Below are 22,028 nucleotides of genomic sequence, written 5' to 3' on the forward strand. Positions count from 1 at the left end.
AAAAAAAAAAAAAAAAAAAAAAAAAAAGGTAGTTTTTACCAGAGGCTTTTTTTCTAAAAGATCACAGCTTCTCTTAGGACAGACTACTGATCAAAACATTGTATTCTGGAGTCTCAGTAAACATTTTACAAAGCATTTCTTCCCTTCTCTCAGTCTTCTATCGCTCTTTACATCCACATTCATACCAGACTTCTCTAACTCCACAATCTTGGGAGACAGGGGGTTGGGAGAAATACTGGGTTGGCCCAAAACTTCGTTTGGGTTTTTCTGTAACATCTTAGCCAGAGAAATTGAAAAACAAAACATCATAAGAGTTGATCTGCAGGGCCTCCTTTTGGTCCTTTCTCTTGAAGGCACTGAACTAAATTAACATCTAAGCTCTCCTGCAGGTCTAAGCCTGGGAGCAGTTATCACTTCACTTTAGAAGTGGAGGACAAAGAGGAGGGGGTTCTTCGAGTGGGCCTGTTTTTAAGCTTCTATATTTCATTCTTGCTTTTAAGCCTCTTTAAGTGGTATTTTGTAATTCCTACCTCAGGACCTTTTTACCTTCTTAATAGCTGGGAAACTTCATTTATGTTAAATGCTTAGAAGAAAAACTCAAAGTTCTAAACTTTTCTATACTTTAGGGAAAAGTGAGAGAACTCTCTTGGCCCGACCTGTCCTTCTCCTAAAACCAAAAATACAAACACAGTGTGTGAGAAATACTTATAATGTCTAAAAATAAATCAACACTTCCTCTATCAAAAAAATATTTCTCTACACATAAGAGTTCAATTTTTAAAGTTCAACCATTAGCTTTACGGCAGAATAGAACCTAAACAGCTGCTGATTTACACTTTTATTTTAGCACATAAATAAAACCATTATAAGTGACTATTCAAACAACAGAACTAGAAACTTCCCTTCCATCTCTTACTGTTTGCCAGGGATCTGAATGATGCACTGCCCTAAGAACTGTGCAACACAGTGGCCCCGCTCAGCCCCTACTCTACACAAAGCTGTGCACGCCACAGCTTTGTGTAAGACCTATAGTCTTAATTATCCTACAGGTTGGCTGGCTGAATTCTAATGTCCAGACATACACAATTTACTCAATAAATACAAGCATAGTATCTACCAAATACTGCTTTTATGGAACTTACATTCCAGTTATGAACATTACAGCTTGATAAGAGATAACTACTAAAAGATTTCAAAATGCTGCCTCAAGTTTAAATCTACTCCATAAGGAAGCTGTCTACAAAATAAAATTCTGAAATGACATCATTAACTCTGGATGCTTCCTTTCCAGAACATTAATTTACAGTGTAATCATGTCAAGATAGTGGCCTCAGAAAAACATTTCCAATTATGCAGAAGTAAAACAGATATGGAGATCTTTCATTCCTTAATACCTCGGAAGGAAAAGGTGAGAATGCTTTTAAGTAAACTTCTTTATAGTATATAAATGGACTTCAATTACAGCCTTATTTTAATCATATTTGGGTGGATCGTGGCAAAACTGGCTTTCAATGCAGATGAGACTTTTTACATACACCCAAGGCCCTGGAATTACTACACAGCAATTTAGTGTCTCATTCCTTAGCTGCTTTAAATTGTAAGCTCCCACAAGTACACACTAGTCTTCTGCTTCATTCCTGGGCACAAAGGAGGAGGTGTATCATAAATGCCAGATGAATAAATGGACATGATTAAAGCATCTCATTATCCACTTTGTACCAAAAACTGTGTGAGAGAAAAGACACATTTTCTGAATCTGATATTTTGCAACCAAACTATTAAGTTTTCTGAATTCATAGCACTACTTCAGGCTATCACACATTCTCCACTGACACTTCTTGCCATTTCATATCATAGTTTGGCTCTAGTAATGGCATTTAATTCTACATGAGTAAAGTAATGAAGAGGTTAACAGCATAGGCTTTGGAGTCAGAGAGACTGGGACACGAGGCAGGGGCTATCACTTATTAGCTGTGTGGTCTTGGTCAAATCCCTTGTTTCCTGATCTGCAATAGTTATATTACAAGGTTGTATAAGGTTTAAGGGAGATAATGTGCTAACGCTGATTATCAGCACAGTGCCCAGCACACAGTAAGTGCTCAATAAATGGTAGTTCTGTTAAATTTCATTCCCCAGATTATCTCTTGATGTAAATACTTAATTACATGCCTTTTACATGCCCCCATACCACCTAACGCAAGGTTTTGTATATAGCAAAGGCTGAATGGATATTTGCTTAATAAGGCAACTGGATCTTAATTTTTCTCATTTCTCTTAATCTTATTCTGGCAACTCTGCTAATCAATACACAGAATCTAATCTAATACACAGATCAATACACTAATCTAATCTAATACACAGATAATCTTTTGGTTATCCTACCATAACCAAAAGTCATAGTTATTACCCAATTTGTCTGGGTTCTGTCACATGCCAAAATCATTCAAACAAGGGAATCAGCATATAGGAAAGAACCCAGTGACAGTGTTATACTGTCAACATTTGATAATGCCTCTCTTTCAGGAAGTCAGACAACTGATCTCCGCGCCCCACCCCGATCCTGGGCTTTGGTAGGGTCCCATTTCTTTCTGTGGTTCAGTGTGAAGAGGCAAATGGGAAATGCAGTTTTTCATCAAACTGGTTTATGGTCGTTTCTGTTTAAGCTATGCAGTTTTCGCACAGGGTGGGCAAAGTTTTTCTGCAAAGGGCCAGATGGTAAATATTTTAGTTTAGGCTTTGTGGGCCTTGTGATTGTGCAGCCAACATCTCAACCTGCCACTGCAGTGCAAAACAGACACAGGCAACACATAAACAAATCAACGTGGCTATATTCCAATAAAACTTGATAGACATTTTGTCAATTATATCTCAATAAAGTTGAAAAAAGATAAAGAGAGAAAAACTTTATGGACACAAATTTGAATTTAATTTACTTTTCATATGTCAGGAAATATTCTTCTTCTTTCGGTTTTCTTCCTCCAACCATTTAAAAATGCAAAAACCATTTTTAGCTCACACGCTACAGGATAATTACATAGGTAATAAGTACCCACAGGATATAGTTTGCTGACTCCTGTGCTAGCATTTTAATCACAGGAAAGAGTGTAGCACTGGTTCTGGTTCTTCATCACAAACTCAATCTTCTCAAGGTCTACTACTCCACAAATTTTATCATCCCAAACATTTCATTCATTTCCAGATAGAAAATTCTTGAAAATCCAACTAAGTCACTAATTTTAGTTCTACAGATCTAATATAGACCATATTTTAGCCCATTTCTTGGTTTATAATCACCTGTCTTAGATTGTGAATAACTAATGAAACAATCAATCTGTACTTCCTATTTAAAAAAAAACAAGAAGTATAATTCAATGATTTATGCAACTACAATACCACAAATAACAGTAAAACACTCAATTTTGTTTCCACTTAATGAAACTCTGAAATATAAGTTCATTACTTGATTTTATAAATACCTCTATTCTGTATATAGCATTATCACTCCCAGGTTTGCTTCTTTCAGTATGCTGAAGGCCAAGGGTCTCAATACTGTGGGCAAGTGGCAAAACCTAGTCCTGTCATGGTGAACTCTTTAAAAATACTTACCATCATGAATCAGTGTTGCAGAGTTCATTTAAAATTCTTTGGTAGATTAGCTTTCAGGCGATAACTAACAATTTAACCACAGATTAAGTCAAGGAATTCTGAATTCTGAATGAATTTGTTGTTATTCAGTAGCAGAACCAAGTCCTGAAGGGTGCTACTTCTGTGGTACCGTCGAAAACCTTCAAAATGTTCAAGGCATTTGTTTCAACATGTAGACTAAGGCTCAGAAAGGATTTTTTGCATCTGCCTGATTTCACGGCAGAGACAAATACAGAATTTTGACAGTGTACCTCTGAAATGATCATTTAGAATTACTGAACTTCACAAAATGTTTTAAAATATAAATTCATGGTACAATTATACTGTTACACAGAAGACCAACTAGTAATAAAATCAAGCAATAACAAATGATTAAAATGTTCAAAGTGAAGTGCTTATCAAGTTTAAGAGATAGCAGAAAGATATTAAGAAAAACTGACCTAAATTTACAAATATACTTTAAAATCGTGTAACTTCTAAAACATAGAAGATTTACATTTGTTCAAAATTTGAACACATGTATTTGAGATATGGTTTCATATGAATGATGACCCTTTGGAGAAATGACATCTATGGCAACCACAGACAGTAATAAGTAATACTTAGATAAACAACGTTAGACAGAATTTGGCCTCCTTACTTTTCTCAAGACATCTACTACTTATGATACTAACAAATTATTGATTTATATTGTATATTCTATTTAACTCCAAGAAAAGCAATATTACATTTGGTGCTTCAGAGGGTATGCTATAGCAACAGTTTTGAAAACAAGTATTTTAAATATATTTTAAAATATAATTATAAGAGTAAGAAGACATCTTGTCATTTTAATAAGAGATAAACTATAAAAAAGAGCTGATGCTTCTGAAGTATAAATATTCTTTTTACTAGAAGGAATAACTAGTAGTCTTGGAAATTTATAGCATAAAGTCAGTTTTCACTGTAAACCTTCTTTATTTATGCCCCAACACTGCTCAGCTTTTCTCCCAATACTTAAAAATATATATTTTTAATCTTCCAATGAAGTTATTTAAGATAGTCTAATAAATGCTTCGATTTACTGAGCACCTACAGGCACTGTGCTAAACAGTTTCAATACATTAGAGAGCTCATCCTCACAATGTCCCTGTAGATATAACTTCCTTTGCTAGGAAAAAGAGACTAGAAAAATTCTCATTCTTCTTTGTTTTCCTTTTATTTTTTTCTCCCTGTACTTCTCAAAAAAATTGCCCAGGAAAAAAAAAATTGTTCAGTTTAAAAAGAAAAAAACATCTCACGCTTTGCTACCTTCTTCACATACATCATGTACACACCACTGTGACTGTTCCGCAGGCACCCCCCCTGCCCTCGCCAGGGAGTAAAGCCTTAAGATTTTATGTTATCAATTCTTGAAGATATAAAAGGCATTTAGAAAATATTAAATTATTAATTTCCAAAGTGATTCAAGGACTGCTCCATTGATATCACCATACCCATTTTAATTGGTTCCAAATAATTCTTTGAGCCCCTAGCAAATTCTTACTGGCCATTCCTTACTTTCCTCAGACATACTGAGGTTTTATTATAAATGCTGAGTAGTGAGGCTGTGTCTTTATTCCTCTTTATCTCACCTTACCGTTTTCCCCCTCCCTCCACCCATCTGACATTGTTTATACAATGTAGGCAGTTCAATCAATCTATGTAAAATTGAGTTAAATTACTGACCTTCACTAATTATGATTTTCATAAAAATCTGACATTCATTGAGAATATTTTATACAGGTGTATATCACTTTATAGGATAGGTTGATTCCTGGCAGTCGGTCTAATTTCTATAAACCAAATCATACTTTTATCCCTAGGGGAAAAAAACTGGTCCAGATTCACACTTGTGAATGTTATAAATTTTAAAAAATCATACATTTAAAAAGGAAAACAACTAAGAAATAATGGTAAAAATTATTTCAAAATTAAACAAGTACCATACCATAAAACATGTTCTCTTTGACCTACATCAAAGAAGTAGAAGACACGCCCTTGGTATTGTCTGCCTCTTGAAAATGGGAATTTCCTACATTTTCTCTATGCTAGTATAGTGAAACCCCTTGCCTATGTGATCAGATGTAGGTTTCCTCTATTTTAAATCTCCTCTCTTCACATACCCATAAAATTGCTAGCAAAGTTATGAAAGTTCTTAATGCAGAGGCCCATATATAACACAATTAATGGTGCTTAACAATGCAATTTTGCAATAGAGTTCAAATATTCATTTGTCCATTCGTTTTTTCCATTCACCCATTCATTCTTCAAATATTGGTAAGTGCCAACTACACACCCCATAGTATTGTAGATGCTGGGAATACAGTGAGGAACAAAATATAAAAACTCCCTGCCCTCATGGAGCTTACATTCTAGTTCCTCAAAAGGGATCTCCAGCTAAAATGTAAGTACTCAAAATCCAAGAGGAAAGCTTTCTGAAAAGCTCCATTAGTCAGATATCTCAAAGAAGCAAAGGCTACAATAAGTACTGCATTTGTAACATGTTTTATTTTTATCAAAAATAAAAATAATGTCCTGTTACGTTTATTAATTTCCTTGAATTTTAATTTATATTTAAAATTTCTAATTTTCCTCAATTTATACTTCCTAGCTATTTCTGATAAATTCTACAAGCTCCTTGAAGGAAGTAAAAGAGAGACCATCCTTTTAAATTTCCAACCTAATTGATGATCAACAGGTACCAATCAAGTGATGGTCTTCAAAAAAGCAATTCTTTGTTATAAAACAATGGGCCTCACAATTATAGGACTGCTGTAATTTGCCACTGCTGCCTCTGCATGACTTAGCCAACTGACTGGGGTTTTGATTGAGATGCCAGTACTTAAAATAATTTGTTAGTTGTCTTAACTTCTTTGTTACTGCCCCATTAACTGAACTTATGCTTCTTAGTCAGCATTACTAGGTGGTAAAGACTGTTAGAAACTGCAGACTTTCCCCATGGCAGAGATTACAGCTAATTTTTACCTGGCATTGCTGTCAGTGCAGTTACTGCTAATGTGCTCTGGACCCTTCTTTCAGCAAGCTCTTAACTCCTGCTCTGCCCTTGCTTTCCCTAACCAAAATCCTTGAATTATTCTAAGTTTAATATGGCCAGGCCACATCTGTTGCCAAGGTGAGTGGCCCTTCATCTTTTCTTGGGCTTCTTCTCCCTTTTCATGTCACAGCCAATGGTAATGTTTTCCACTTTCACCGCAGGACTCTTTCCACCCTTTCACTGACAGGACACCACAGGAAATCAGGAAATTTGTAGGTATGCCACAGAGTGATAAAGGATGCCAAGCTAGGAATTAGGATACCAACTTTGCTCTGCACAGAAGGATACAGAAAGATCTAGGTGTATTAAGAGAAATATCACTCTGTGTATGATTTCTGCATTTTCATTTCTATATTCATCTCTCTGTATCCACTCCACAATATTTATTGAGTGCTTATTAGGTTCCAGGGACTGTTTGTTATACAGTTGGTTTCTTTTAATGCGAACACACTAACACTGCTTCAAAGCAGGAGTGGTAAATCTCTGACCTACAGGTCATATTCAGTCTTCAGCTTAGTTCTGTGTGGCCCAGAGAGAAGCTATTAAGAAATGAAGTCACAGCAGGCCTTTTGCAGTCTTTACAAGCAATAAGATAGAGCCATAATTCCATGAAGAGAGGAGGCTTGTATCTTTCTCCTTTACTGCTGTGTATACCTCTCACTGTCTCTATCTCTTTGCTTTAGTTTTCTATTCATTCTGCCTCATTCCCTTAACTGGTCATATAGGGCAATGGGATATATGTTACTTCCTATATTTACTGAATTACATTACCATTTTCAATTTAAAGGGCAGACCAACTGAACATTTCATACTTTTATCCTGGAATAAATAAGCTTTTGTGTTTGGCTGGGGGGTGGGGTGAGGGATGGGGTGGAAATAGGTCTATACTCTTTGAAATTTCTTTCAGAGATTGTCCACTCATCAACTCAGTAAACTGAAATTCCATCTTGGCAAGTATAAAAATTGCATTAAAAAATAAAACAATAATAAACATTGTACTTTAAGAATCTACACCAAAAAAAGAAATACAATCAAAGTTAAGGCAGAAGTGTAAAAGGTAAATAAATATTTCATGGAGAAAGTAAATAAAAATCTATCCAAATAATTATTTCAACAAAAATAGAATAGAAATAAACGCATTCAAAGGAAGAGTTAACATTTATCATTTTTATACACTGAAAATAAAAATTCTCCACTCCTAAGAACCGTTTTCACGCAGATTTTATCACAAAATTACTTTATATTTTCCAATTTACAATTTCTCTCTTCAGTAGTTGCTATGAACTATAAATTAATTCACTTGATTTCCCAGAAATTAAATATGTTCCTAAAAACTCTATATAATCCCCATTACATAGGCATACTATAGTATCTTTTCTTCAGCACACACAAAAAACTATAATAATTATAACTTATTCTTTATTTGTTATCTTTCTACAGAAATTATCAGGATTAGCCTTACCAGGAAATTATACACATTATAAATACAAGTCTTAATAGACTACTGATCACCAGACTGTTACGTTATATTTCTAGAACATGATATCACAAATTAAAGTCATTAATTCCAAAACAATAGTTTATTAACAAAAAAGTACAAAGAAGTACAAATGGACATCCTATTTTCCCCCATTCTGGTCCATCTATCTATCTCCCTTTCAGTCCATGGCATGGCCTTCTTCAACTAAAAGACTGGGTAAAATACCTCTCCTCTTTCCATTGGGCCCTAATAAATACATAATGATTTGTTTGGGGATGGTTTAAGTTATACAGTCCATGTCAATTTTTAAAAAATGTTTTATCTATATGAATTGCCATAAAAGCCTCTTCCCTTGCAATACACCATGTACCTAAACTGAATGAAACATATGAACAACATTCATAAATCATGATTAGACATAGGGAAAATCATATCACTAGTATGTTTGCCTTCAAGTAACATTTTACAAATGAAAGCTCAGAGGTGTCAAAAAGGATTTTCATAGATATTTACTAGAACACTTCAAGTCAAAAACATCTTGTTAACTGAACTAAATTGAGGTACATGGAAAACATTCAGCTTAGTTGTGTTTTCTGCACTGATTTTAAAGCAAAGCTACTTACATATCTAATCTTACTGATCTTACTGCTATTAATTTCAATTTTCTCCAAGAATGGTACAATTTATTTCAATAAACCTACAGTTAATTCCATACTTCTCTTTCTACAAGCCCAAAGTACTTCTCTAAATCATGTTAAAGTCCCAATACTTTGTGATTTCTCTCACAGTGCTCCTTAAAATACCAATGCAAGATGGGGAGATTTAGTAAACTGCCACATTCAGTAAATAATAACGCAATTTGCTCTCTGCTATGGCTCATCAAGACAGAACATATGAATTAATTTACTGATGTTCCTAAAAGCCTTGTTTATAATTTATTAGATTATACAGGGTTTTTTTTGAGTAGTAAGCTCCAGGCTTTTGGTTTGTGGAGGGAGCCAGATCAGAGCTTACCACAATACTTTACTCCCTGCTTAGAACTATTCTCATAAAGAACATGAGCTCAGTGTTGGACTAGGCTGTAATAACATAAGGTGCTATAGCAGTGACACATTTTTTGGGAGCTGGAAAATTCAGATGACCACTCACTAAACATAAAATCATTATTCCACAAAGATTTTATTCACATCGAACTTGCACAGTAGCAAAAAAAAATCAAAACATAACTAAGCCACATATCAAAGAACAATATACAATAGAGATTTGAATTTCTCAATGGCATTGGAAAGTATTTCCATAAATAACATTTACAATTCTAGTGTTAGGTCTTTCAAGGTGTCTGAAGCTTCACAGTGCTAGAATTGATTTTTATCAGAACACATGCAAAAATGTGCAACACAATAATCCATATTAATGACACAACAAAGCACGCCAGTTATTTGTCATTCCAGCACGGCCATGCCACTCTATGTTCTAAAAACAAACAAACAACCCCCCAAATCCGGGTCCCATTCATTCTTCAATTATGCCTTTAGTCACTCTGTTTTATTATATTCAAACAGTCACTGTTAGTGCTCTTCACCACGACTTTCAGGTTGACGTCACTCCCTGCCTGCTGGCTGTCAGGACTGGGGGACGCCCCTCTCCCAGACTCACCTTCTTCCGGATGTCTTCATCGTTTGCTCCGAGAGAGGCATAGAGCTTGAATGCAGCCTGGCGAAGTTCGTGAGCATGCTTTAAGTCATGATCAAGCTATGGGAGGGAAAAAACGATACGTTCCAACCCAGTCCACAAATTAAATTTTCAATAAAACTAATAAAGTAGAGTTGAAGAAAAAATATGTTTTAACAACTATTAACGTATCAGTGCTGGTTATTTTGGGTTTCTGCTCACATATGACTGAGACCTTGCTGTGTCTGTGTCAACATGACCTGGAATTCTTGCAGTCTGCTTCTGTCTAAAATGTGACACTGGTATATGAAAAATCTTTGTGAACCTTTGAGCCTTAAAAATTCAGTGTTTCTAGATGGTAGCTTTAGTGGCACTGGTGCTTGCTAGCACCAGCTCTTTTTTTTTTTTTTGGCTGTGCCACGCGGCACACGAGATCTTAGCTTCCCAACCAGGGATCGAACCCGTGTCCCCTGCAGTGGAAGCACAGAGTCCCTGGACCACCAGGGAATTTCCCACCAACTCTTTGAAATGCTCTCCAAAAACACGGCACAAGAACTTCCCTGGTGGTCCAGTGGCTAAGATTCCACACTCCCAATGCAGGGGCCCTGGGTTCGATCCCTGGTCAGGGCACTAGATCCCACATGCTGCAACTAATTAATTAATTAAATTAAAACAAAACAAAACAAAAAAAATGGCACACTCAGGCCTTTCTAACCCCGGAATACAGCTGATAACTTGAGTGCTGCTGCAACAGTATCTTTAGAAGGTTTTCCTAAACTTTAATAGTGCTAACCAAATTTCAGCATTTAAAAAGCTTTTAGAAGCAGGAAAACCTTTGTAAAAATGCTTAATAAACAACAGACCATGGTAACCATTACTACCTATTACAGCTATCTGAGAATTATGTTCAGGGGGCTTTTTTGGGATAAATTTATTAAAATTACTTACTGGTATGAAACAATTAATGCTATCTTTTCATATGCATAACTGGCTTTCTCAGTTATCAATTCTTCCATATACCTGATTTATCACCAAACTACCATAAAAATAAAAGAGAACCGTGTTCTCAGGACACTTTCAGTGACTAAATATGAACCAGTAAATATATAAGGCATATCAGTAAAGTAAATAATTTTATAACTAAGAGATATAACTTATCCAAATGATTACAACTTTTTCCAAATGAGTTGTCTTGGAAAGGTTCACCCTTATGCAAAGATATAGGTGTTGTTCATAATATTCTGAGACCCTCTTTTGAACATTCCTAAAGAACTGAATGGCACACTAGCAAGAAAACCCTGACAATAATAACATATTTTCATCAACTAAGAGAGTTTTAAGTTAACTGTCACTGGTGTGTGAAGAGGGGGAAATCCAACTGGGTAACATCATTTAGAGTAACAACAACAACAAAAACTCCACAGTAAAAAACTAAAACTCAGTTGGGTTCTGAAGGCAATTATTAAGAGTAGCTCCCCAAATATTTTGATCAAAGCAGGTACTGATGGTTTATGGGAGGAACCTCCCAATATATGACACTCATTTTGATGTGTAAGTTCTAAAATATCTATTCTTATGTCTTAACTACTTTCCAGTCATAACATTTATTAGAATATTGACTTGGACTAAAATACAATGAAAATCAGACATTTATTAACATGTAAAAAAGTCTCTCTTATGGGTCTAGTACCTATACTTGTATGTCAGGAACCACTGGATAATCCATCATCAAAAATAAAGATGACAAAACAAACTAATATTCAAGTTTAGGAGATTTTAAAAAAAGTTATTATTATTCCAGTTTTACTGTGATGGAAATAAAATGGAAAAACCCTAAGAAAAGGGATAATCTTCTATATACTAGTTAAATTTTTGCACATGTGTAAGCTAGACGTTCTTGTAACTATGTCTCCTCACTCTCATGTCCATCAAAGTGTTCTATTTGCCTTGCTGCCATGGTCAGCTAAGGGTGTTCAGGAGGCCGTAGTTAGGACTTGCTCATATGTCTTTGTACTTTGAGTTACTGTGTCAGTGAGCAAGTAGCCAGAGGGAAAACAGACAAGGCAGCTGCTTCAATATAACCTATCACTTCTACTAGAAAAACAATACTGCTGAAGGAAGAGCAGGCACATAACTTTAATACATAAAGGGCAGTGTACATTAATACAAATATCAATGGAAGTTATTTTAGGCCCTTTCTGAGGCAGAGAAAAGTTATACCCTTAATAGTTTGTTTTATTTTCAGTGTTAAATGCCAAACGAACAGTTGCCTACCGGATGAAGTTTTTTGGAACTCAGGGGCATGGGAGAGGTCAAGAGAATAGTTTAAAAAAAATTTACCATTGGGACCAGTGGCATCAAAAATACAGTCACATTTGTGAAACAGTACTGGTTACTATTTAGGAGGCAATGCTCTCTATACCATGACCTCCTTAAATAAACTTTCTCTAACAGAATATTTATCTCTCATGCTTAGAGAAGTGGATATGACAAACACGTTGAGAAAAAAAGCCAAAAAGAATATCTACCTACTCTGAGGAACTTATAGTTTGAGAAAAAGTTAGCACAATTTGGTCCTTGATGGTCTCAAACTAGAGGTTAGATGGTGCTTTAGCTGTCACTAGCAGGCCCAAAGCACAGTTTGAAACTGCAGAAAAGAAAGAAGAGATGGCAAAAATTAGAAGAAAAGGTAGCGAAAGAAAAAGACAGTGGCGGAGAGTAAAATAAAGCCACTCAGTCGCCTGGAACAAAAGATTACCCTTGTCCTAAAGAATGAGAATATAGTGACAAAGCTGATTCTGGGACTTTCAAAAGCATTAGATGATGTTGATATAATGTCAATAACCAGCTTAGAGACCCCACTATTTTGGGGTTAGCTGGGAATTTGGGATGCAATTTTCTGATTATCTCCTTACTAAAAAAACTTCTGACAATAAACATGAAACAAACTGGATTCAAAACTCATAAAGTGACATCATCTACGTTACTAAAAGATTTCTTTATTTAAAAGGGCTCTGAACTATTAATTATCAATTGGTTCAAAAGTAGTGAACAGTAAGAAAATCTTTTTAAAAATCCCTCTCTTGAGCTGCTGAAAAGGAAAAGAGAACATACCCTTTTAATATCAGTGATGGCACTCACAGAGCTGGGATACTTGAAATAATCAGCAAGCATGGCAATGAGGTGATCAGTAATGCTAGCAATTCTTTGTAGCTCAACATCTGGTTCAATCAGATAGGCGAGTGTCTCAGCTCCTTCAACTCTCTCCTCTAGTAACCTCTCCTTACTGCACATTCGAACCAAACAAGGCAATGTCTGGAAGGTAGTGATATTAATTATTTGCTTTCTGGTAAACGCAAAAGCATGATGGAGATCATATAGTAACTATATCAACCCCACAGTTTTTACTGGGAGTCATGTTTGTGATCAAATGTTTCAATAAAGACTTTCAGAGGATAAAAGTTTTTTTTGGAATGTAAAAACACACAAAATTCAGTGCATATTAATCATTTACACTGGCACACTAAACTAAACATATATTCAAAGCACATTAATATAAAGTCTAATTAGGCTCTTGTGATCGGTAAGACTGAAGCTTTATTGTACAACCTTACAAAAGACATTTAAGAATCCCTAATAAATCATTTCTGATGCTCCTGCCCTGTCTACATATTTATTTACCTAAAATACATCCAGCAGTTTAATTAGGAACGATTTTGTCTTAGAAGAAGTATGCTATCTTTTCCTTAATGTGTGTGATATAGCTGGGATGACTTTCAATTTTTGTTTAGAGTTTAATACTTACAGTTGCAAAAACAAAATGCAGCTTTAAAAACTCAGTGATCTTCCCATTAGTCAGATTCTACCAGTTCTCCTGTAATCCAAGTGGAATGCATCAATCACAGTTCCTAAGTTCTCCAGAGAACTCCGTGGAATGACTGTGATATCTACTAGTCCAATTTTACTTCTGAGGTCCTTCAAAAACCTTGGCACTGGTCTTGGTAATTTCTCTACATTAGGTTCTCAATAAAAATATCCCATGTTTATATTTCTAAGGCTGATGAATCAACTTTAAAGGATAATGTGGAAATAGAAACTGAAACATCAGAATTACAGGAAGACTTCCTCTACAACCGCAGGCAACTATGCTTTGTTCTTTTCTAAGTTCCTATTATAGCTTGACCACAGAGTTCAGCACTTTATTGTTCACTGCTGATTTCTTATCAGGCTGGTTCCATCTTTTAAATATGACCCTAGGCTTCCAAGAAGAAAGCCTATTCTTATTTTCCTTGGAACAGTTACCAACATTTATCAATACCATAAACTCATGGATTATTGAATTTAATGCTCACAACTACTACACAAAGAAGATACTTATTAACCTAGTTTACCAATGAGAAAGAAAAGGAGGGGGAGAGCAGTTAAGTAAGGGCATGGAAGCCCTCTATGCAGTGCTATTTACTTAGGAGGTCCTCAGATCTCATTAAACTGTCTTGCTTCACCAAAGACTAAAGGAAACATTAATCTTCTTAATGTTCTTTTATCCTTGGGTTCATTTTGAACACTGATAATGAGATCTCACATTCATAAAGTGACACACTATCAATTTACTTACAGTTGTTCTGTTCTTTATAACTAAAAGCTGTTTAATGTATTTAATACATTGTTATTCTCAATATCCCTTTGGGATAGATGAACAGGAATTATTGCTTCCATTTTCATAATTAGGAGTCTGAGGCACCACAAGAATAAGGGATGTGCCCAAGGCTACCGACCCAGTCAGTGGTGGACGTGCTAAAACCAGAATCCAGGTCTTAGGACTTTTAAGGGCTAGTCTTTTATCTGGGCTTTTCTGAGTTCTAGTTGCATCTGACACACCACAATAATGATGATTGCTTTCATGTGTTATTTACTTATTCTTTCTCATTATGCCTTTTGATTATCTGCCATGTGGGTGAAATAAAGTCTTTATCTATAGAGTTAGTGAACTGCTTGCCTACAAAACTGTGTTGCAAACTTAATGAAAATCAAGGACTAAAATATATTTTCTATTTAACCTGAATTTTACACATTTTTATAATTTTTACATCCTTCTAATTGCCATAAAAGTGAAAAAGGTTTGACAAGGAAGGATTTACTTTGACTTTCAAAACATATCTAAAACCAATTTTTTAAAACTACATGTCATCCCACTGAAAAGCATGGTGTTTTAATATTATTTCATGCTGTGCACGCATACCATAGTGATAAATGTGTAAAAATAAATAGGAATACAAATATTTATATTCAACACTTATATGCCTGGATAATTTTCACATGTTTTTAGAAAGAATTAATTCACTCACCTTTAATACAATACAGTTGTCATCTGTCCGAATTGCTCCAGCTCTACACATGTAAGTTAAACTGGAATAAGATGGCAGAAAGTAAGTTTTTGCTTGTGTTTTAAAGCTTTAAAAACAACAACCACCACCTACTTGCCTTTAAGATATTATGGGGAAAAAAAAAGACAACTACTCTTACTTATCTTGAGGGAGAAGGTTTTGACACTCCCTTATCTGAGATTCTGTTAATTAAATAGTCAAAGAAAACTATGTGATATAGGCAGACAGTAAGCCAGAAGTTTTTTAAAATACCTACAAAATTGTTTTAAAAATAAATGGCCGAATGAATGGGTAAACGATAAAGCAAGGTGCTGGGCACACTGGAGTTCTCTATACTTTTCTCTATACTTTTTGTTTGAAATTTTCCATAATAAAAAGGAAAAAATTTTTAAATAAAATATAAAGTTAACAAAGTATCTAAATTTAAATGAAGTTAAGTTGGGATATTTCAACTCCAAGAGCAGTGGTAGAAGTATCACAGAAGCAGCATTTAACTTGTAACACTTATAGCTATCCCTATTAGCTAAGATAGTTAAGATATTAACTAGTTAAGATATTAATTAGTTAAGATATTAACTAACTAGTCAGAGGTTACCAGAAGTGGCTTTGAGAATTAATTAGTGATTTGGCTCTACTGAAAAACAATTTACCTTCACAATTATATCTGGCTGTGAATAAGAATACAATTACTTTCTACTCTCTAAGCAAGTACTGAACATTAAGCAATTAAGAAACTTAAATTAATGGCTTTCCTTTTTGAATTAGATTCCTTTGGTAAGCTGGAGGGAAAAAAGCCTAAAATACCCCATGTTCTGGCTTCTAGGGAAAGTTATAAACAAGTCAGTAAAACTCCTTACTTACACTGTAGGAGATGAATTCTTTATAGCTGTTATCATTATCTTAAGATTTGTTACTACATTGTTTTTTGAAACCAGTTCCATGAGAGTATAACCTTACTAACAAAAAGGCAAATGCTCAGTTTTGAAGACAAAAAAGCAGACAAACAAAAAATACAAATCATATAAACAAACAGAAAACAATTCATGATGCAGGAGTGATTCACTGAAAACTCCTCATTCTGGCCAAAATATTAGAAAGCCACGGCTTCTTAAATACTGAAACGAAACCATTCACTTAGCACAGAACTCTACATAACAGGTGTTAAACCTATCTGGTAATATATTGATAATTACAGAATTAACATGTACTGAATGCTTACATGAGCCAGGAACTGTGCTAATAAGAACTTTACATAACTATCTTATAAATGGTCACATCTCTATGAGGAATCTTTGTTTTGTTTTCCCAAAATTGAGGAAGTCACATTCTCTGAAATCATGCCTTGGTTATCAACTTCAACTAATTCTCACTATTTCTATATCTTTATGTTTTCCTGCCGTAATACTTAGCATAATATGTGTTGGTTAAATCTGATCTAATTCTGTGTTATTTCAACTGAAATACAAGAAGGGAATGTAATGAAGTAATTTTCTGTAGGTAGTCTTAGATGTTATAAGAGAGTTCTTGTTGGGCATGCCACTAGTAGTAAACTGAGTATAAAACTCACATCCATTTAAGAAGGTATGAGATAATCCCATGACTTTCAAATTTCAAAATCCCAAAACAAGATGGGGATTGAAAGTGAGCTCATTAGGCTGTCCAAAAATACTCTAAATTGATAAAGCACTGTCTTTCTTCCCACATTGTCTTGACCTTTACCATTTTGCTGATGTGAGCTGCATTTCAATGGGCTTATCCCTCTGTAACATCTTCACAAAAATTTGTGGTAACAATTCTCCATCAACCAAAACTAGAAATAAAACAAACAACAAGGATTAAGGAATTCTTTAAATCTACAAAGTTCATAAATTAAATTGTGTAGGTGCCACTGAAAGTTCCAGCCTACCATTTACCAGGGTCATCGATACCTGGGGGTTTTCAAAAGCTAAAACTGAGAAGCATTTCAGTGCCTGCATTCGAACCTGTAAAAATAAATGAACAAAGCATTTATTTTAATTTTGCAAATATGAATTTTAATGTCTCAGAATCTAAACTCTTCTGAAGAAATAACTATTTAAATCTGCCTAAAGTACTAAAGGAAGGACTCAAGGGAATAAAAATAAGACCTGTATATCTGAAGAGTACAGTAAGTTAAAATTATAAAAAGTTAAAATTAATTTTGAAATAATAGAAAAGAAAAAACAGGGAGGAAGTAGCAACTAAAATGGAACTAGATAAATCCCTATTCAAATTTAAAAGAACGCTGTAAAAAATACAATGCTGGTAAGGCAAAGGGAACTTAATAACAATTACTAATTGCCTTTCAAGTGGGACATTTCTTCTTCCCAAATTACAAACCAGAGAACTGAAGAGAAGACCAAAAAAAAAAGAGTACTCTTGTAGTTGTGTATGGGATGGGGAGTGGGGGAAGAGAACAGGAGAGGAAAGAAAGTTATGAAAAAAGTTCGAAAAGGACCAAACTAAAACTTTAGAAATACTTATGAATTACGTTACTATACCTCAAAACTAGGTAACTGGTGTGGGATGATACCAAGGGCTCAAACTCTTGACCACATACAACATACTTTATAATTTGCAGGAGCTCCTATGAGAGCTGTTATTTTTCATTCTTTTTGTTCAGCTTTCACCAGATGACCTCATCCTCACTTCCAAGCCTGAGTCTATATATGATGTTCTCCTGTGGAGCCTGAGATTGGCAGGATAGGTAGCTGAGGTGTGAAGAAGCTCTGTCCCTCACTTGGGCAATGCTCTGCAGCACAAGCACGTGCCTACAGGTGGAACCTAGAATATGTTCATGACACTCTGAAAGTGGAGCAAACCTTGGCAAGAGTAATGTTACCAAAACCTTTTTCCTTCTACAACCTGTAACTTGCCATAGTAGATAAGGAAGTCTAGTGTGGAAAAGAAAAGAAAGAAATGAAGAACTTAATGAAGCTAGAGGATGGAAAAGAACAAGAACAGTAAATCGCCACCCCAGCAACTGTTTCTTGACATACAAGTGCTGACTGGTCTCAGCCTACACACAGTACAGAGCAGAGGAAGCAGCTCTCAGTATATATGTCCTTCCCTTGCCTCTGGCTAGTTTCAAGCTGGTTCCATTCCCCACTCCTATTCTTGTGAGATCTTCACCAAGATCTAACTTTGGATGTCTGAAGTAGGGAAAATGTACATATTAGCAGGGCAGACCTGCAATAAAGCTAAGGACAAAAAGAGCAGACTAGGATCAGTGCAAATGGATAGAAGACAAAAATGACAGCTTCTCTGCTTTACAGGAAATTCCTAGCATATTTAGTTCTAATGTGACACAATAAAGACAGTGTCCCAATATTTGCTACAACTTACCAGTTGGACAATAATGAAATGACCAAAGTTTTAACTAAATGCCTGATAGTATCTCATGACACTGCTTACCTATATATAAGAGATAGTAAAGAAATTTAATTAACACAACTGAAAACCCTTGACTTTTTAAGTCAAAATACAAAACAGAACACATTTTAAATGTTGATGTATATGTGGGTATATGCTGTAAGTTTCAGTCAGTGTGGCTAAATAAAGGTTTCAAATAGGAAATCCAAGGTCTTTCCTGTTATAGCAAGCCATTGCTCCTACATACTTCAAGGCATGACCTCACTTGCAACTTTGGCACTGACACCATACCAGAAGAGACTACTAATGATCACAGGTAAAAATCAACAGGAACTTATACCACAATCATATCCTGAAGAAAAAAAAAAAAAAGGAAAGGCAAGGTAGATTTTTTTTTTAAGTGTACTCTCTCTAGAGGTAAAACAATGCCCCATAACATTTTACTGATAAAATACTATTCTTGATCACAATATCGACAAAAGAAACAACAAAACATGTGTGCCTCTTTCCAGACCAAGACTCTAGAAGCCTAAAATAAAGTATAAAAGTCTGGCCATAATTTTTAACATCTTACTTTGTAAGATACTGAGGTTAGTAGGTGAGCAATATTCTGAACTGCACCATGATTAAATAAAATTGTTTGATGATCTGGACCCTGTAAGAAAAGAGAATAATACATTAAGAAGAGTAATGATTCATTCCAATAAAACATTTACTTAAACGGAGAAAACCACATTCACTACAATGTAGAATTTTTAGTTACCCTTCTCCTGTATAAACCCATTCCCAAAAAGCAGGATAGACACTGTTTTCAGTCCTGCAAAGGGCTGTAATATCTTACCTCTCATCTCAGTTCCATAGAACCGCTGCCTCCTTAGCTCCCTAAATAAGGAAGGGGGCACAGAAGCTATCCTGGCATAGGCCCTCACACCATTACAGCAACAAAAGCACTCCAAATTCTGCATTTCATGTGCACACCCTTACCCTATGCCCACAGGAGACAGTGTACTCATTCTTACAACTTAAGACTGATGACCTAGTCAGGGGAACTCTAAAACTAATTAATTACAAGAGAAACTGGACCAGATCCTAAGCTACCTCAACACATCTGGGAGGTTGGAGCAGTGGATGGTAGGAAACACAGCACTGCATAACTGAGAAGTAAACATGTTTTAGTTCTCTTTCTCTCTAATTTCTCTTAAAATTATCACTTCTTAGAGTAAGAAAGTGAAGTAACAGGAAAATTCAGGTATTTTATTTTTTACCAACTCTGTTTTCTACTAATCAATTTACTGAAGATCTTCAAAATGGCACAAGCTAAAGATTAATGCAAGGCTTTGAATTTGCCAGTACTTAATTCACTTCTTTTATGTCCCACCAATTCACTCAAATAATGAAAAGTCAATTAAAGCCAAGGCAAGGATGGTATTTCATGCTTATCATTATTTAGGAGAGAAAAGTGTAGCACCGAAAGGTAGGTTATCTATTTGGGTTCACCAGAGGAAACCAATTCCTAGTCTAGAAAAAAAGCTCTCAAACCAACTTCTCCAACTCACTATTCAGCCAAGTTACAACTGTTTTGCAGATGCTCATTCTTTCTTGGACCAAAATATCCATCATTTGAAGTGGGAAGATTAGCATTCATACTTCCGATTAATAAAAGAGCCATACTCTCTTTTATAGGCAACAATCCCCTAAACATTTTACATACTATTAAGAGCCCTTCAGGGACTTCCCTGATGGTCCAGTGGGTAAGACTCTGCACTCTCAATGCAGGGGGCCCGGGTTCGATCCCTGGTCGGGGAACTAGATCCCACGTGCATGCCAAAACTAAGAGTTCGCATGCAGCAATTAAGAAGTCCTCATGCCACAACTAAAGATCCCGCCTGCCGCAACTAAGACCCGGCGCAGCCTAAATAAACAAACATTTTAAAAAAGAGCCCTTAAAAAAAAAACACTTCAGCAATTTCTCTCTTAATTTACATACATTTTAAAAACTGAAGTAGAACTGATTCTATACATTTTCTAACTTCTAATTTCTTATTTTTAATCACTATATAATATTCCACAGTTTACTCAAGCAAACCCCCATCACATATTTTTGGTACTTTCTAATGTCTCACTATAAATTGACTCATTTGAAACACAGGAGTCTCTGGCTTATTCATTATAAGGATAGTGGTGGAGACTACAAAGGGGGAGCCAAGGAAAAGAAGGGTCTCCTCAGAATCTGACCCATTTTTTCTACCTATTAACAAGTAGGTAACTAGAGTAAGTTATGAAGATAAGCCTCAATTAACCTTGACTAAGGTTTTTTTGCCTTCCTTGTAAATTTTAACATCCCAATTTATATACAGGCAGTGTTTAGCAGAACAGCTAAGTAGGCAGGGGGCTGCCTCTACCCCCTTGTACCTCACTGTTCTTCCACTGTATTCAGCCAATCCATTCTCCTGATTTGAGGTGACCTAATACTAATAGATTATTTTATATTCTTCAAGACAAAGAAGAATACACAAGTACATTCTTTCCCCCTATTTTAACACAAATGGTAGGATAATACTATATATTTTTATATATATATAATATATAAAATACTACATATAAATACTATATATATACTATACATACATATGTAAGTATATATATGCATGGCTCCAAACCTCTTATTTCCTTTATAATATATCTCAGTGATCACTCATATCAGTACACAAAGAGCTTTCTCATTTCCTTTTTAGCCTTAATCCATTGTACAAATGTCCCATACTTTAACTAGTATCCTATAGTTAGACATTCAGATTGTTTTCAGTCTTGGAGTTATATTTATAAATGATGGTGAAGCACAGTGCAATTCTCTGTACGTAACTGTTTCCCACCGCTTACAAGATATTGTACTTTTTAATCCCTCACATTCTTTGCCCAAATTGCAGCAAATGTCTGTTACAAAAGAAGCTCTTCTTCCTCTCTATGGTCATAGATAGGATTGTGTAAAAACAACTGCAAGGAAGGAATTAGTGGCTGAACCAACTAAAGAGGAGGAACTATTATTCCATTATCAACTCTCTCTTTAGTCTCTCCAAATCAACCTGCACAACCTGGAGTTAGTGAAACGGCCTTTCAGTGTGGGAAGCACATAAGCCCTCATGATCCTAAACCCCAAAAGATAGGTCTCGAAATCTGAGTCACTGCTTAAGTGGCAACAATGTAGAAGTTAGAATTCCAATTAATATTATTACTAGACTTTTTTTGCTCCTTAATAAATCAGGGAGAGAATTTCAGAAATATAACTATGATTAGCTTACAACACAAATGCTTTAGAAATCTCTTTTTCTGTCTCTCCTGCCCAAAGTATGCAAATTTAATATTGACACTAGTATATGAAAAT

At 35.2% G+C, this 22,028-nt stretch overlaps 1 protein-coding gene and 1 non-coding gene across 9 annotated transcripts in view; one reads left to right on the forward strand and one right to left on the reverse strand.

Moving 5' to 3' along the window:
- The window catches only part of ARMC8 (armadillo repeat containing 8), a 112,176-nt gene that overhangs the window by 44,224 nt on the left and 45,924 nt on the right, over positions 1–22,028 (reverse strand). For 6 of the 8 annotated variants that reach the window (XM_029213994.1, XM_029213990.1, XM_029213988.1 and 3 more), the window contains 6 exons: positions 19,221–19,301; positions 17,163–17,238; positions 16,976–17,066; positions 15,218–15,278; positions 12,987–13,187; positions 9,858–9,953 (listed from right to left, as the gene is read on the reverse strand). In XM_029213994.1, the coding sequence (XP_029069827.1) occupies positions 9,858–9,953; positions 12,987–13,187; positions 15,218–15,278; positions 16,976–17,066; positions 17,163–17,238; positions 19,221–19,301 (606 nt within the window). The remainder of the gene's footprint in view (positions 1–9,857; positions 9,954–12,986; positions 13,188–15,217; positions 15,279–16,975; positions 17,067–17,162; positions 17,239–19,220; positions 19,302–22,028) is intronic. The other 2 variants (XM_029213989.1, XM_029213993.1) reach the window with 2 other exon arrangements.
- On the forward strand, positions 20,380–20,452 carry TRNAE-CUC. The gene has a single exon. It is a non-coding gene; the product is annotated as a tRNA-Glu (tRNA).

Source organism: Monodon monoceros, unplaced genomic scaffold (genome assembly GCF_005190385.1).
Source record: "Monodon monoceros isolate NGI ecotype Baffin Bay Population unplaced genomic scaffold, NGI_Narwhal_1 Super_Scaffold_11, whole genome shotgun sequence".
Lineage (NCBI taxonomy): Eukaryota > Metazoa > Chordata > Mammalia > Artiodactyla > Monodontidae > Monodon > Monodon monoceros.